Below are 16156 nucleotides of genomic sequence, written 5' to 3' on the forward strand. Positions count from 1 at the left end.
GCTGATCTTTTGGCTCTTCTTATCAGTTCTTAGACTCAAAACGGGCTATTTAGAGATCCTGTTAAATTATCTATGATATATGCACCAAGATAAATTCCCTATGTGTCCAATCACACTTGGCCAATAAAGAATTCTATTCTATTCTATATTCAAATGCCCATATTCAAATGCCCTGAATGTTATGACAAATAGAGACCCTAAGATACAGACATAACAAATCTAAACATTTTGATCTAAATATTTTAAAAAACTATTTTCAGTGATGAGTTAAAAGTATTCTTATATCAACCTGTATAAAATAATTTATAATATTTTATCTACATAATGCTTTCAAGAGTATTTTTAAATACTATTTATAAGCATGTGTACATTTTGTACCTGTCAATTTTATCTGTGTTAATTACTACTATGCAGTTTTTTTCAAACAATATATTAAATATGCTATATTTAAGAAATATAAGATTTCATTTTAAAGAACATAAAATTGTTTCAAGGCAATAACTCTTTGGATTTTATTTAGGATAGTTTAAGACTGTTGTTGAAATTTTGTATCTTATTGCTGCAGGTTCACTTGAAACTTTTCTGACAACTTACAATTAACTATTTCAATCTTTCTGTACAGATGCAATACGATAACAACTTTTCCTGACAAAAAGTATTATCATCAGTTGTGGCCCAGGAGAGGCAGAGAGTATTTTGAAGATCCTGATTGGTTATGAAACAGCCAGAGGAATATCTTCCCCTTTTTTCATCAGGGCTATACAAATGACTTACAAGAGCCACATAAACAGATTTTTCCAAAAGGGGAGAGAAGCATACTAAAATTTATATTGCATCCCCTTTTCTTTTCTTAAGCAAAAAAAAGGTATTACGGTTCAGTATAAAAAGGAAGACCACTGAGCTTGGTAGGTAATTCTAATATAAATGTAAATGACAAGTTAGAAAAAGTCATGAGGACTTGACTGGGAAATTAATATTCTGGGAAGTTTTTAAAAAGATTGTATTATGCCACTGGCAGCTAACATGATTCATGTCAATATATTTGAAATGCTATAGTACAGGTAGAAATTATCTCAAGTTGACCTCAATTCCTGATGACTTTGAATGTGTCCATGTTACTTTATTGTCATCAACATCCTCTAGCTATATGTAATTGCTAAATTTGTGTTGTTTGGAAATATAGCATTGTGAGCAATTGTCCAAAATATGGGCAATGTTGGGTAAAACAGTACATGTAGCACTTTTGTATCTTATTTCACCAGTCTCCAGAAATTATAGAACTGACACTAGCCAGGAATTTATTAATAGGTGAACTTTGGCCAAAATGCAGAGCCATCATTGGTTCTTGTAGAAGTTTTATGTTCTTCCAAGACATCAGCCCCCTCAGGACATGGGCAAGTGGAGAATCTGGTGGCTTCCTTGGCAGTTTTCTAAATAACTTTTGTTCTGAATGTACAAGAGTAATTGAATGGAGAGCCCATGAAAGTCGCCCCCGTTTTATTTCGTCAGTCCTTTTAAGTTAGGGGGTGGGCTGGTTTCACAAGATGCCATCATCTGGATATTAAGTACAAAGATTGAAACAGTTATCATTCGCGTATTTCGCCACCGATTCTTAGTCTTTGCCTAACCTTCTTGTTCCGTTCGTTCTCTTCCGAGTCCTCTGGGCCCAGTCGCCGCCCCTTCCCAGGGCTGCCAGCCCCAACACCGCCCTCCTGGCCAGCTGCTCTCGATCGACACCCCGCTCCCTTTACTCCCGAGGCGCCGCTCTCTTGTAAGCCTTTGTTTCTCCGCCTCGCCGCCGCCTTCCGCGCCGGTCCTTTGCAACGCCGTCCACACTTTTTCTACGCTGACCCATCCTTCTCTTTCGGGGCGCCCCCTTTTTTTATCGGGGGACTTTTCGGGGTGGGGAAGACTCCTCCGCCCCTCCTGCAGCCTCCTCCCCACCTCTTTAACTTAGACGGGCAGACTCACCGTTCTTCAGCTCGTGCCTGACGGTGAGCAGCGACGGCTCCTCTTCTTCCTCAGCGCCTCCGGCGGGTCTCTCCATCTCCTCAAAAGCTCGCTCCCTGGAGGGCCAAGTCGGGGGAAGATGGGGAGGAGGGGGGGGGGTAAATGAGTAAAGGGACCCTGGGTCGGTGCCGCCCCACACGAAGGGAGGGAGGGGAGGTTATTCCTTAGAAACGTATTCCATGAGTTGCTGGTAGTGGAGCGTTTCTGTCTGTTCAAACAAACAAACAAACAAATAAATAAATAAAGGGGGCGCTTATAGCTGACAAGCGTGAATTTAACTGCCGCTTAGCGCACTAACAAGGCCCTCCAGGTCGCTTCTCCCCCTCCATTCCCAGAGGAGGGACTAGCGCTCCAAAGAAAAAGCGGCGGATGCGGGGGGAGTAAAAGAACCTGGAACAGCCAAGAAATTCAATCTGGGCCCCCATCTACTCAAGCAATTCAAGAGAAGGAGTCGAACTGAACGCTCATTGGCCTGAGAGATTACACTCCAGGCCGGGGATTGGTTAAAGACCGTAACAAAATACACCCCCCTTCATCCCAATCATCCGCTAAGAGACACGGATCCTGATTGGTTTAGCGGCCCCACCAATCGCGAGCGCTGCCCCCCTCTCTCTCTCTCTCCCTTTCCCCTCACCACTTCATCCAATTTAGATCTTTCCTATCTGCGAGTTTTACCTCCCTAGTGTAAAAAAAAAAAAAGGCAGGTAATCGGTTGCGTGGGCACGAAGATTAATGCGGTGAGTGACTTAAAGGCTTTGACATTCTGACGATTGCAAGATCTCTTGGTAATATTGCCCCTACTTGTACTGTGATCCTTACGGTCTCCAAAAACCACCCATTGTTTACTAAAATACTAACTAAAAATAGTTCACATTAAAAGGAAGGACTGTATAGAAAATAGCTGGAGCTGAGACTGGTAGTTCAAGTGACAGGCTCCATAAAGGACAATGCAGGATACTCATGAACCATTAATGAAATGCTGAATGAATTTTGAAAGGCAAGGAAATGAACCAAATAGAAACGACGTTGCTGGTCTATTTTTCATTGATTTAGAAGTTAATTCTTGTATTAAAGTGTCTCACTACAGAATAGATCTAGGAGCTGTCATTCCATCCTAAGCACATGGTGGAAAAGGATGGAAACCCTGCTTTAGGTGTCCTGGGCTGAAGCAACCTGGTGGAGAGGGCAAACTTTGGCAGTGGTTTTGCTCTGTAAGCTTGTTTCAGACCTTGCTATGGGAGTTTCACGGAGACTGAAAGCACATTTCTGATAATGGATAATTAGACCTGTGATTTATTTCCCAAAGTTGCTCAGTTTGAACAATAAACTAATAAAAGCAAGACAGAATCACTGTTTATTTTCAATATTAGCTGATATAGAACTATCACTTTTATGTAATATGGAGAAATATTCTTGCTTGTTTTTTATAAGTTAATTGTTCACTATTCTAGAAATAATATTCTTATAAAAGAAGAATATAATACTCATACAGAATATGAAGTTGGGAATTAATCTCTGAAAAGCCAAAGTGAAGGTAAACAGATGAAATGGTTCATAAGCAAACTGAGAAAGTGCAATTGAATTCAATATATGAGAGTACGTCTGCTGTGTATCTTATAAGATATTATATAGAATGTATTTGAATAATAATTTCAAAATTACTTTGCACTGCATCTTATCTCATCCTAAAGCCGTACATGAAATCTGATAACTGAGTCTTTTTTTCTTGCTTCTGATATCCTGTTAACTGGCAAGCCTGATCTCTGATAACTGACAGTGAAATCATATCTGTACAGATGTTGATTTATTACAAGTAGTCCTCAATTTACAACCACAATCTGGACCAGAATTTTTGTTGCTAAGCAATGTGAACGTTAAGTGAGTCCCACTTGATTTTCTGACCTTTTTTTTGCTATGGTTCTTTAAGCAAATCATGGCAGTTGTTAAATGAATGACATGGCCATTAAGTGAATCTGGCTTCCCTGTCTGCCAAAAACCAGTGGGAAGGTCGATGTCTATGGAGGTTCTCAGTCATGGTTGTCCCAAAGATGCTTTTTTCAAGAGGCAACTGGACTTTCTGGTTTTTCTCTGAAGACATTTCACTTCTCATCCAAGAAGCTTCTTCAGCTCTGACTAGATGGTGAGGAGTGAAAAGAAAAACCAGAAAGTACAGTTGCTTCTTAATAAAAGCACTTTTGGGACAGTGGGAAGGTCACAAATTGGCAGTCACATGCCTCCAGGATGCTGCAACCTTCATAAATACATCTAGTTGTCAAGTACCCAAATTTTGATCATGTGACCATAAGGATACTACAACAATCATAATTACATGTACAGTCATAAGTCACTTTTTTCACTGCCATTGTAACTTTGGTCACTAAATAAATGGTATGTAAATCAAGGACTATCTGTATATGTCATTTTTTTGACTCTATAAGCTCTTTATTTTGTACTGTTACTTTATTATTGTAATTATTGTTGTTCTCAGCTTAGAATCCTGGGCAATCCTAGTTACTATCATAAACCCAAAATGCACAGGTTAGGTGAGGGGCACTATGATCCAACCATTCCTAGTTGGCTCCCTCCCAGCCTTGTTGTTATTAGTTGCGAAGTCATGTCCTCCCAGCCTACTGCCTCAGTAAGGTAAGAAACTGTTTGCTCTTCAACTCCCCCAACCCACCTGTCTGAATGAAGCATCATGAGAATGAGAAGAAGGCCTGGCATAGGCAGAAGCAGCGTTGCATAACGTCAGGCTTATGCAATCAGCAATGGAAGAAATATGGCAAAGATCAGCTGGACCCTGTAGGTCTGGAGCACAGTGGGCAGTGGCACCCGAGGCTTGTGCTGTGGAGATGGGGCAGCTGGGCACAATGTGGAGCTTGAAGTGGGATTTCTCAGTGATACTGAGTCAGAAGTAGTGGCCCAGGGACTGTGGCAGCTGGCTGAAAACTCCAGGACTCTACTTCAATCCCAGCCCCACTGTTGCCACCCAAGAGTGCCTTTGCCAAGCTGAAAGGTCATCGATGGCACAAAGCCACAGCATCCTGAGAAGCACCAACAGCTTCATTGTTTTTATGTATAATATGATACCCCACAAATATTAGCCATTGATTCAAACATTAATACTATCTCAGCTCCTAAAATTGCAACATATAAAGAGATTATTAGGATAGAAAAATAAAGTTAATTAATGAGCAGAGAATATTTAGTATTCCACAAATCAGTTTGTGTTGTTGCTGCTATTATTATTGTCTCAGCGGGTTTTAAACCTTTTAGGAAAATATTTTTGTTTGTTAGGTAAATTAGTAAAAATACAAAGTATACCTAAACTGATGTGCAAACAAAAACACCTTCTAAAACCAAAATCAAAACTTCAGTGAAATTTTATATGGGTTTCTTTTCATAGCACTTAATATGTACAAAACCATTTTGGAGCATCCCATAAGACCTCGCACAGACAGGAGATAAACGTGGAAGTATTAAAATTTTGTTTTTCTGCTACAACATGATTACTGGATCTAACCTATATATTAACATATTTCAGAGTAAAAGCAGCCTAGACAAATGGTTTGAACATATTTTAAATGGAAGAACTACTTTGGAGCTTGCATGTAGACAGGAGATCTGCTGTTCATTAAAGTAACCTATCCTTTTTTAAAATACACATGAACATGGAAAAATAATGGCTACTGCAAGTAGTCATTTCAGGTCAGAACAGTCAACTGGAATCTGTAACTTAACGTGATTATTTTGTGAACTATAGTCTGAAAAGTCTGAATGTCAATGACATTCTTTAAGGTATTGGAATAATGCTGTCATATCTCTTCTAAGGTTAAAATCTAAACACCTACAGCTCCTTCAAATCTTGCATCGTTGGACTTCATTTCTTAGTTAATATCCTGTTAACAGTCTAACTGCTCTTCTCTGAACTGGTCTAGTTTCTCTGAATCTCTTTTAAAGTGTAATCTCCAGAAAAGAACATAGAACTTAAAATAGTTCAAAGCAGAATAAATTATTATTTCCTATGATTTGGAAATTTTACTTCTGTTGATGCAGCCTACAATTCATTTATAGTATTACTTTGCAACCATGCCAATTGCTGACATGGTAACTTTCCAATCTACTACCACTTTAAGATCTTTGCAGATAAAAAATACAGTTAGATAAAGAAATTTACGAAATATGCATAGCTATGTTTTAGTTATTCATCCAAGTAACCCAAAAATTTCTGTTTTTATCAAGTAGATTATATCTGCATAGGTTAGTGTCTATCACAATAGAGCTATAAAAGTTTGAACCAGCTTAGGAGGGTAACAAATAGAAGGAACAAGAGAAGCAAACTGTTATTTAACATTAATCATTTTAAAGGAATAAGTTCTATTTCCAAGACCACTTCCAGAAGGGAATGCAAGTCAGATCATGAACTGAAGTTGGGGGTGGGGGGCAAATCCATCATATACTTCCACTTTCACAAGAGTTGCTTCTTCTGTAATATTCTGGCTTCTTCCTGCTGCTGATTCAATGTATTTATGAAAAAGGAAGGTCTTTTAACAAATGTCACTGCAGAAATGTCTGCATTTTCATCCCGCTGAGTGATGGCTCAGAATGACTCAAGGGATCAACCTGTACAGATGAAAAAGGATAAGATACTTTGCCACTAAAACTAATACAGAGAATCCTATGTTTACCCTCTGAACAAAGGGCAGAATTTTTTCAGTGTAAAACTTCCCTTCGAAAAGAAAAAAAACCACTCTTTGCTCCTCAGCAGATTGATCAGGCCGAGGTATCTCTGTGCTCATCTCTTTGCCAGGAAAGACAAGATTGTCTATCAGTTCTGCAGTATTGCAAACTCACCAACATGTTAACAAACCCATTTCTGTAGTATTCTGCTTGTCTGAAAATATAACTGTCTGAATCAAATTATGAAATCTAAAGTCTTGGATTATGCAAGGACTGTTCAACTGGAAATGCCCCAAATATCAAGATTGGACTCTTGATTTCAGGAAACAACTGTAGGGATGGCTGAAAAAAGGGGTTCAACCAGCCACTTCTCGTGAGTATTTTGAGTAATCCTAGAATCATTAATATCATTTCTTCTAACAAGCTGAAAACAGCAGATCTAAAATCGCTGAAATGGAATAGTTTACAAGCCAATTAAATATACTTATCTACTGTGGCAACAATATCCACAAATAACCATACCCATCTTAAGAAGAAGGCGTTTTATCTGTCTGTGGAAATATATAATTTGTTTCCCAAATTCAACAAATTATATACTTCTCCCTTCTGGTAATGTTAATCAGGATAGAAAATTCATTAGGTTCAGTAAGAGACCATATATTAAAAAGGATGATGAATTCATTGTCTAAGGAGTAAAAGCTCACTATCGGGAACAACAATTTTAAATATAGTAAATATCAGTCAGTACTGGAGTCAAAATTGTGATACATGCATTTTATATGGAATATGCAAAAAAACAACAAATGTTCATGCATAGTTTCAAAACTCCACTTGCAGTCCAGTTATGAAAATAACTGTCCCTTAACTTCCCTTTGCAACATTTTTTTTGTGGTTCTGAAATGTTTGCATTGTTCTCTGGTTGGGCAACAATTCCCTTACCCTAATTAGTTTAGATGGTATCATAGAGGAAGTACATGTAATTCATTATGGAATTGGGCATCAGTAGAATTGGGATCAATAAAGAGAGCTCTGCAGGGTAAGGTTATCATTGTTCATTTGCTCACCTCCTTTTTTCTTATATTTTAATTGATGAAAAGGAATTAAGTTGTTTCTTTAAAAATAGAGGGATTTATGCTTTTCTTGTTGAACTACAGTTCCCATTCTGGCTAGAACTACTAATGAAGTCTTTTATTTTTTACCCAAATATGTAAAATATATGGCAAAAAATGTGAAAATTCTATATACTTGTAACAAAGATACAATAGTCAATTGAAGTCTTGCTTTGGACAAATACCAGAAATTTTAGTTCTTTTAAACATTCAAAATATGTAACCAATTATGGATTAAATATTAACTCCTTAATTTTAAAAGAACATCTGTGAATGTTCCATGCTTTAAATTAGTGTTACTTCTTGAGGAATTATTTTCTTTAGAACTAATGACTTCAATGGAATTAAAGGTAAACTTAAACATAAAATATTGGAGGGTTTTTTGTAATCAATGGTAGATCCTGAAGGTAGTAATTATAGAATGCTGAAAAGGTCATTGAAATAATCTTAAATTATTAAGGCGCAAGTGTATGAGAGAGTTATATAGAATATTATATAGAATATAATTTAACACTAAAGGCAATATCTTTTATGCCATGCCTCTACATGGCTTGTGTGATGCTTCATATTTTATCTATTTCATTAGACGGTGAAGTCACATTTCTTTTAAAAACTAATCAGATAGAATATCCATGGAGTGGAAGATTGAGCAATTCACCATTTCAAAGACAAAGTTCATCGAATAAAATTATAATAAGTTTAAAATAATGGTTGTTTAATTTCTAACTGTCATTAATATCCAAGTTTAATACCTATCTATAAAACTAAAATATAATTTTTTCAACCTTTCAGGATGAAATGGTTTTACTGGCAGGTTTGAAAGGTCTTCTTCCTTGTGCTGTCAGAAATCTGATTAGATCAAATAAACTCAACATTAGCAATACCTCCGGAATGGCAGAAGGTAAATATAAATGTAGATCAATGAAATCCTTTTGGTGAACCCTCGATGTGCATTAAGAAATAGTTTAATAGTTTAATACTTCATCTTGTGTTTCTTAATTTAATCAGTTTTAGTACAAAAAAGAGATGCACTAGGAATAACATTCAATCTATGTTATAGACGTTCATGCATGAATTGGAAGATACACATGTGAAATGCCATAATTTTTAATAGGGTTAGGGTTATTGCAACCACAAGAAACGATGAATGAGCATTCTATTCCGTTTTGTTCAATTAGTAAATCTAGTTAATTTTTAGACAAGACAGTGTTTTAGCTGATCTGATCACTACAGGGAAATTCCTAGTTGGCTATGCTCAAAGTCATTTCTTATGTATAAATTTAAGACTGTATTTTTTAAAATTATATTTTATTCACATTCCAGCTTTCTGGCAGAAGGACAATCAAGCTGTCTCCGTTTAGTAGTTATTTTTTCTGTTATTTTCTTAACATCCTGTTAAGTAGGTAGTTATTCTCCAAATTTCAGACTAATATGAAACAGGAGCAACATAGGCAGATTTCCCCTCCCCTCCCCAAAATGACATATAATAATGATTGAACAGAAGACTAATTAATTCATGAATTAATGTAAATGTTTCCCCAAAAATAGTTTATTCAAATTACTAGCATCATGCAGAAATTTCAGTTCAAATTGTCTTAACACTCTATTCTCTAATTCATATAAATTAGCATATCAATTGCTACATGTGCATGGCAAACTAAGCCATTTTATGGTTATGCTTAGCATGACTTTGAAATGCAAACCAGAGTTTAAATATTGATTAAGGAATGGTAGCTTAATTACCATATGAAAGTGTGAATTGTCATTATTATTCAGTATACCATCCAAACTCCATAGGACTTTTTAAAATATTTTTGCAATAAAACTTAAAGAAAAACAGGAAATGTTAGGCAGTTTGTACTTTGCAGTTGTTGTGTAATTTTGAACTTGTGCAACTCAACGGAATGAGAGGAAGGGGGAGGGTCATCCAGGTGTAACACTAACAACTTGTTTTTTGCACTTAGGGCAGTCTTATCTTTGCAATGGCCAATACAGCAAAGCTACTCACAGTATTCCTTCCACAGTATCTCCAGATTTTAATTTTCATTATAGAGTGAGGCTCTTTTTCTGATTAAGAGTTATTTATTTATTATCTGGCCTGTATAACTTTGTAAATAGCTCAAGGCGACAGACATACCTAATATTTCTTCCATCACCTGTTTTTCCTGCAATAACAATCCTGTGACATGGATTGGACTGAAAGAGAATGACTGGTCCAAAGTCATCCAGCCAACTTTCATTCCTAAGGTGGGAATAGAACTCACCATCTCCTATGTTTAGGCCAGCGCCTTCATCAATACACCAAACTGAATCTGCCTTATTGTTTTGTCAGCAGAGTTTTTTGTTTATCCAACATTTCAACTTTTTGTTTTACCTATTTCTTACCGCTGTATTTCAACTTCCTATGATGGCACCAGGGTGAATGTCTAAAGTGCAGGCTTACCTTGATGGTGACATTTTAGTATTAAGTTTTGGTTGCAAATACGCATTTTTAAAAACAAAGAAAGGCTGTTTCATGAAATCTCAAACGAATCTTTCAAGGTGACGCTGAATTTTATCAAATCAGAGAATAATAATTAATTCTGTTAAATAGAACGCTATTTTAAAATTGTGCTGAGCACATAAGTGAGATAATTCATTATTTATCCATACATTTGTCAATCTTAATGTTAACTACAATATGTATATACCTGGCAATATCTAAGCAAGCAACATGGGAGAAGGAATTTAGTACAAAAGATCGCTATATCAGAAATATATTTTTCACTTTATGACTACATCCAAAAATGATATTTTTATTTGAGTAAATAACTTTAGATTAAATGTCTGCCTTTTTATATTGACAGGATTTGTGCAGGCAAATGTTATAATTATGCATAAATCTTTTGCTGATGACTTTGAAAAATTTTGTCAAGCAAATGATGGACCGCTTCCCTTGCTGTATAGAAGTAAGCCAGGGGAATGGAAATGTCCTTTCTTGAGCAACAGTTCTGATATAAGGTAGGTATAGATTTGTCTGTGTTGGTAGCTATCAAGAAATATTTTATTTCTACTAAATACTAGAATATGCAGAAATGGATAGGGTAAGACTTATAATCAAGGAAAAGAAGGAAACTGAATATTTGCTGACTTGGGACTTATTTTATCAATGGCTAGCTGGAAAAAACAGGAGGTAGACACAGGAAAATAGATGGATATGATCAGTGATATAAGAAAGGCATGTTGAATTGGTTAAATAATATTTTTATTATTATTGATACTATTAGAATTAACATCAATGTAATTAACATTGTTGCAAACATTTTGATTATTATATCCTAAAAATACTTGTACCCAGACACTGTTCAATTGAAATTGAAATTTTTATATGCTATAAAAACTTGAAACTTACTATTATATTACTTATATATTACTTTTTGTTTAGCATATATATATATATATATATATATATATATATATATATATATATATATATATATATATATATATATATTAGCACCATTTGCCATTTCTGTGCATTCTGCAGAGAACATTGCCAAAATATCAGTGTTTTCTATTATTATTTTCTATTTTTTCAGACGTTTTAATTTTTACAACTCAATTTAGGATTGCATAGTAAGCATGAGAGAGAGAGATTTAAAATATACGAAACTAAGTTGTAATGTTTTCTCATGACTCAGGAAAGTATAAAACCCAAATGGAGTTTTTTTGTGCAGGCATTGCGGTTCTATTTCTCAACATCTACATACCTTTTAAGCATAAGAACTGATCCTTAAATTATTATCTAGACGACATGACAGTGCATCCATTTTACCTAAAAGTATGTCCCATTGAGTTCAGTGGCCATTTCTCTGAAAGTAAATAGATACTGAGTTAGAGCCAGAAATCAAGTAGCTAGTCCAATGATGATGCTAATTCATTTTGCAGAAGTGACTGCTTGCAATACAAGAAATATGAGCATGGAATATCCACAGGAATTATGACAAATCTGAAAGAATATTCTGAACAGTTTAAAGACATGGTGACCTTTTATCTAGGCTGTAGTTTTACATTTGAAAAGGCACTCCAGAAAGCTGGCATTCCTGTAAGAAACGTGGAACAGAAATGTAATGTAAGCATGTACAAGGTAAGAATAGAGGAAAACATTCAAAAAGTAAAAACCAAGAGAGTCCAGTTCTCTTTTGGAAAGAGCACCTTTGAGACAGTATCTCCTGGAGATCTGCCATCCAAGTATTAATCTGACTCTAACTTCCATTAGCTTTAGACTCAACCATCAGCCAAGTACTGCCACCTGCTGGGAATATTTCTTAAAACATATAATACTATATAAATAGTGGCAAATACAATAAAAATAATTATTTGTATTAGCTCAGAAAGAACTGTAATACAAAATTCTAATGCTCTTTTCTAGTTTCTAGTGAACAGAACAGCCAATTCTTTCACTCTTTCCATTTTTATTACTTTTTGTTTAGCTGATAACTTTAATATACTCAGTTGCTGTCAAATACAGTTGTTTGATTTGTAATGTTAGGAATCCTTCTTTATTTCTGTTGTCTGGATGTGATCACTGCTTATTAAAAAAATAGAGATGCCATTTTAGTTGTAATATGAAACAAGTATTCCCACCCATTAACATGAACCCGTTATTTACTCCAACACTAAGATAAATAATAGTGTTTTCTTTCTATGCCTTCGAAAGGCCTGAGACCATATGGAGCCTATGGAGTGTTGAAATTATATCCAAGTATTGCCAAATATACCAAGTGATTAAAACGTTACTTTGGAAAATTCAGTTTTGTTTCAGAACATAGAAGTATTTGATTAATATAGTTTCATTAGCTGTTCACCAGAACTAGCAAATAACCACCCGAGGGCGGCAGATATAATAATGATGATGATGATGATGATAATTCTTTGCCGCCATTTGGTGGTCATTTGGATTTTTGTAGCCATAGGCAGGAAGTTTTCACTATTAGTGTTATAATCCATTCTTAATTGAAGAAAAAATTAATTTTTTCTCAAAACAAATACAATTTTTTTCTCAAGATCAGCTATTAATCACAGCAGGAGACATACAGCATCCAATTTGCTCAGCTTCCCCTTTTATTTGATTGACACGTATTATAGTCTGATAGAAGCTTATTCCTTTCTTAATGCAAGCCTTCAAAGTGAATAAGCTGATCAGCATGTGATTAACTACACTTGGTTTCATGTTGAGATTAGTTTAACTGCAAGGGATATTTTTACCAATAAAATCTGTGTTTTTACTTGCCATTATTTTGGGGCAGCAATCTTATATTTCATGCTGAACCTCAATTACTGTAATACTTGCCTATTTTTATTTAATTGCAAAATCTTGAAACAATAACTTAATGCCACTAGAAAATAAAACAAATCTAATATAACATTACTAATTTATCTAATGTTTCAATGTTTAGTTGCCGTGACCGTGTATTTAAATAAAAAGCAATAGCAATGACATGAGCTTAAATAGAATGCCACATAAATCATAAAGGTAATAATAGATGATACGTGGGTGAAGACAACTGAACATGCTAGTGATTAATCTTGTAGCCTTTTATCACCCAATTGCATTTATCTCAAAGGTAGAATATCTTCTACTTGAAAGAAAAAGTCCTTGGAGATGTCTTTGTTATTCTTAATGCTTGGATCATTTTTTAAAAACTTTACCAGACTGCTGTTCCTTGCTGCGATACTGGATGTTTTCACTGTAATCTAATAGTAACTATGAGATGTATACCTAAAGATAAATTGAAGGAATGTGTGCAAATCACCCATCCAATGAAAAAATCACATGGAGCACCAGTTCACATTGGCTCTTCTGGTCAGTGTATTTTTTTTTCTGTGTTTCTATGATTTATAATACAAAGTATGCATGAGAGAGAAAACTAACAGGCCTTAGGCTTGCCTGGCTTACTAATGTACAGTCTAGCTTTGTAGTGACTTTATGTATAAGTAAGAGAATTTTAAAGAATTCCACCCTAGATCCTACTAGTAATTCCAGCAAGTGCTGGGTAAAAAGCCTCTAGGTACACTAATGTTTTTAACAATTGTAAACTGCCCAAAGTTGTTGGGTCAGGTAGCATATAAACTACTCAGAGTCATTGGGTCAGGTAACATATAAACCACTCAAAGTCACTGGGTCAGGTAGCATATAAACCACTCAATGTTGTTGGGTCAGGTTGACTGCCCAACCCTGTCTGGCTTATTATTAATCATGCCTGGCTTTATTATGAAGTGAACATAAAATAAAAGTCAATGGTTATCATATAAAGTCATACAAAGTTAATGAATTATGGTTGTTCATGCAGGCAGTTATATGTATGTATGTATTCAATATCTATAGCTTAGACTGGATTTAGTATTTTTTTCTTCTATTTTTATTTTATTCAAAAAAAGTTAAAATACAAAACACCAAAAAGCCAGATTCCAATTATTATTATTGTTGTTGTTGTTGTTATTGTGTTACAGACTTTTCAGTGAGATCTCTATCTGCCCTGAGGTTCAGTTTCCCACATATTTTTCCAACAAAATAAAAAGTTATGCCAAAAATTTATCACATTTGTTACCTGAACCAGTAATTCCTTTACACGGGTACAGTGTAAATGAACCATTGACTTTTATTTTATGTTCATAATAAAATGAAAAGCAATGAAGTTGCTATGTACTGGATGGCGGGAAACATATGTTCTGATGCCAGAGATGTCTGTATCCTATGCAACAGTATCCCACCAACATCACTTTCTATGCCACATCCTATGCTTTATTGGGAAGTTGCCAGATGTTTTATAACATTAAACCCCAGTCTAATTGGGTTTTCTACATCTCTGCTTGAATATTAATAAAATTTCAATTTTAGATTTGTTAGGAATTAAAGATCTTTCCAGTCCAGAATATGGTGATGCAGTACAAGCTCATCCTGGAGATGTACCAGTCTTTTGGGCCTGTGGAGTAACAGGAATAGAAGCCATCATCAACTGCAGTATGTATTTAGTGGAATTACCAGAACTGCTGCTTTATTATAAAAAAACAGTGATACTTAAAAGTTGTTGTTTGGTCACTTCTGATTCTTCATGACTCAATGGACATACATACTTGCAGTAATTGCTTCTTTGGATTTGTATAAGCTCATGTTCATATTATCTGTGATAATATCAGCCACCTTGTCTTCTATTGGACTCTTTTACAATTGCTTTTGTTTTTTTCCAAGCCTCAAGGTCTTCTGCATTAAATCCTGCTTTCTCATGTGTCTGAATTTTAAAATATAACCTACATAAAAGAACCAAAAACTCTGATAATCCATCTTCCGGGGTGGGGGGGTTGCCTTGAACTTAACCTTGCAGAATTTTTTTCCAGAAAGCTATCATTTTCCCTTAATCATGCACAGAATAGTTCTGTAAAATAATGATGAAGATTCTTATTACATGCTAAGCATTGAAGAATTGCATTTCTTTTTTCTGTGTATCCTGCCATGATGAGAGTAAGGCAGATACTTATCTGAGATCCACTTAGTTGTGATATGTTTTCAAAAAAACCTTTGGAAATTATATTCATGCAGTCTAAAATTTCTTAATAAAAATTATGAACATTTGTTTGGGATTTTGATTAAACACTATTACTGTGTTTCTATCTTTTAGAAAATAAGCTATCCCACCCAGCTGGTCATCATCTGCAAATTTTTGGGCATTCCTTATAATTCATCATCAAAATCATTAATGAAATAGTGAAGAGTAAATGAGCCAGGACTTGTTATCTCGCCAATGTGATAAGGAACCATTGATGAACAGTCTTGGAATAGAATATTGAGCTAACTGAATATCTACTTGTCATGCCAACCAGTCTATACAAAGCTGCTAATCACCATGTAGTGTATCAAATGCTTTGCTGAAGTACATTATGATTTTAACATCTTTACATTCTGCTGAGAAAGTTACATGATACACATGAATAATGTAGCAAGGTATATTCTTGACAAATTCAGGTTGATATTTGATAATTAATTCTTGGTTTTCATGGTTCTTATAGATCAGGTCTATCTATACCTATCCATCCATCCGTATATCTATCTATCTCTATCTATCTATCTATCTATCTATCTATCTATCTATCTATCTATCCATGTTGTCATCTATTTAGCATCTATCTATCTAGCATCATATTTATTTGCTGCCTATCTTGCAATTCAAGGTGATTCTTCTCAGTTATCTGTAGTTTGCTAATAAAAGTTTGGCTAGCTAGGCTATTAGCTAGCTCCTTTATAATTCTTTGCATTTGGTTCTGGAGATTTAAACTAAAGAATCAGAAGTCTGGCAACATTTTTTCAAATTAACAAAGTT

General features: G+C 35.1%; 2 protein-coding genes across 10 annotated transcripts in view; one reads left to right on the forward strand and one right to left on the reverse strand.

Moving 5' to 3' along the window:
- Positions 1–2098, reverse strand: part of RPS6KA5 (ribosomal protein S6 kinase A5) — a 48129-nt gene extending 46031 nt beyond the window's left edge. For 4 of the 5 annotated variants that reach the window (XM_087922092.1, XM_026713021.2, XM_026713029.2 and 1 more), the window contains exon 1: positions 1972–2098. In XM_087922092.1, the coding sequence (XP_087778218.1) occupies positions 1972–2047 (76 nt within the window). In that variant the 5' untranslated portion in view covers positions 2048–2098. The remainder of the gene's footprint in view (positions 1–1971) is intronic. The other variant, XM_087922091.1, reaches the window with a different exon arrangement.
- DGLUCY (D-glutamate cyclase) overlaps positions 1682–16156 on the forward strand; it is a 31781-nt gene continuing 17306 nt past the window's right edge. Inside the window, exons 1-6 of one of the 5 annotated variants that reach the window (XM_026713066.2) lie at positions 1682–1771; positions 8592–8700; positions 10646–10799; positions 11727–11925; positions 13494–13644; positions 14680–14802. In XM_026713066.2, the coding sequence (XP_026568851.1) occupies positions 8598–8700; positions 10646–10799; positions 11727–11925; positions 13494–13644; positions 14680–14802 (730 nt within the window). In that variant the 5' untranslated portion in view covers positions 1682–1771; positions 8592–8597. Of the gene's footprint in view, positions 1995–2446; positions 2748–7013; positions 7064–7673; positions 7727–8591; positions 8701–10645; positions 10800–11726; positions 11926–13493; positions 13645–14679; positions 14803–16156 lie in introns of those variants that run through there. The other 4 variants (XM_026713050.2, XM_026713058.2, XM_087922093.1 and 1 more) reach the window with 4 other exon arrangements.

This window comes from Pseudonaja textilis, chromosome 1 (genome assembly GCF_049901715.1).
Source record: "Pseudonaja textilis isolate UNSWEBS1 chromosome 1, rPseTex1.2, whole genome shotgun sequence".
In the NCBI taxonomy this organism is placed as follows: Eukaryota; Metazoa; Chordata; class Lepidosauria; order Squamata; family Elapidae; genus Pseudonaja; species Pseudonaja textilis.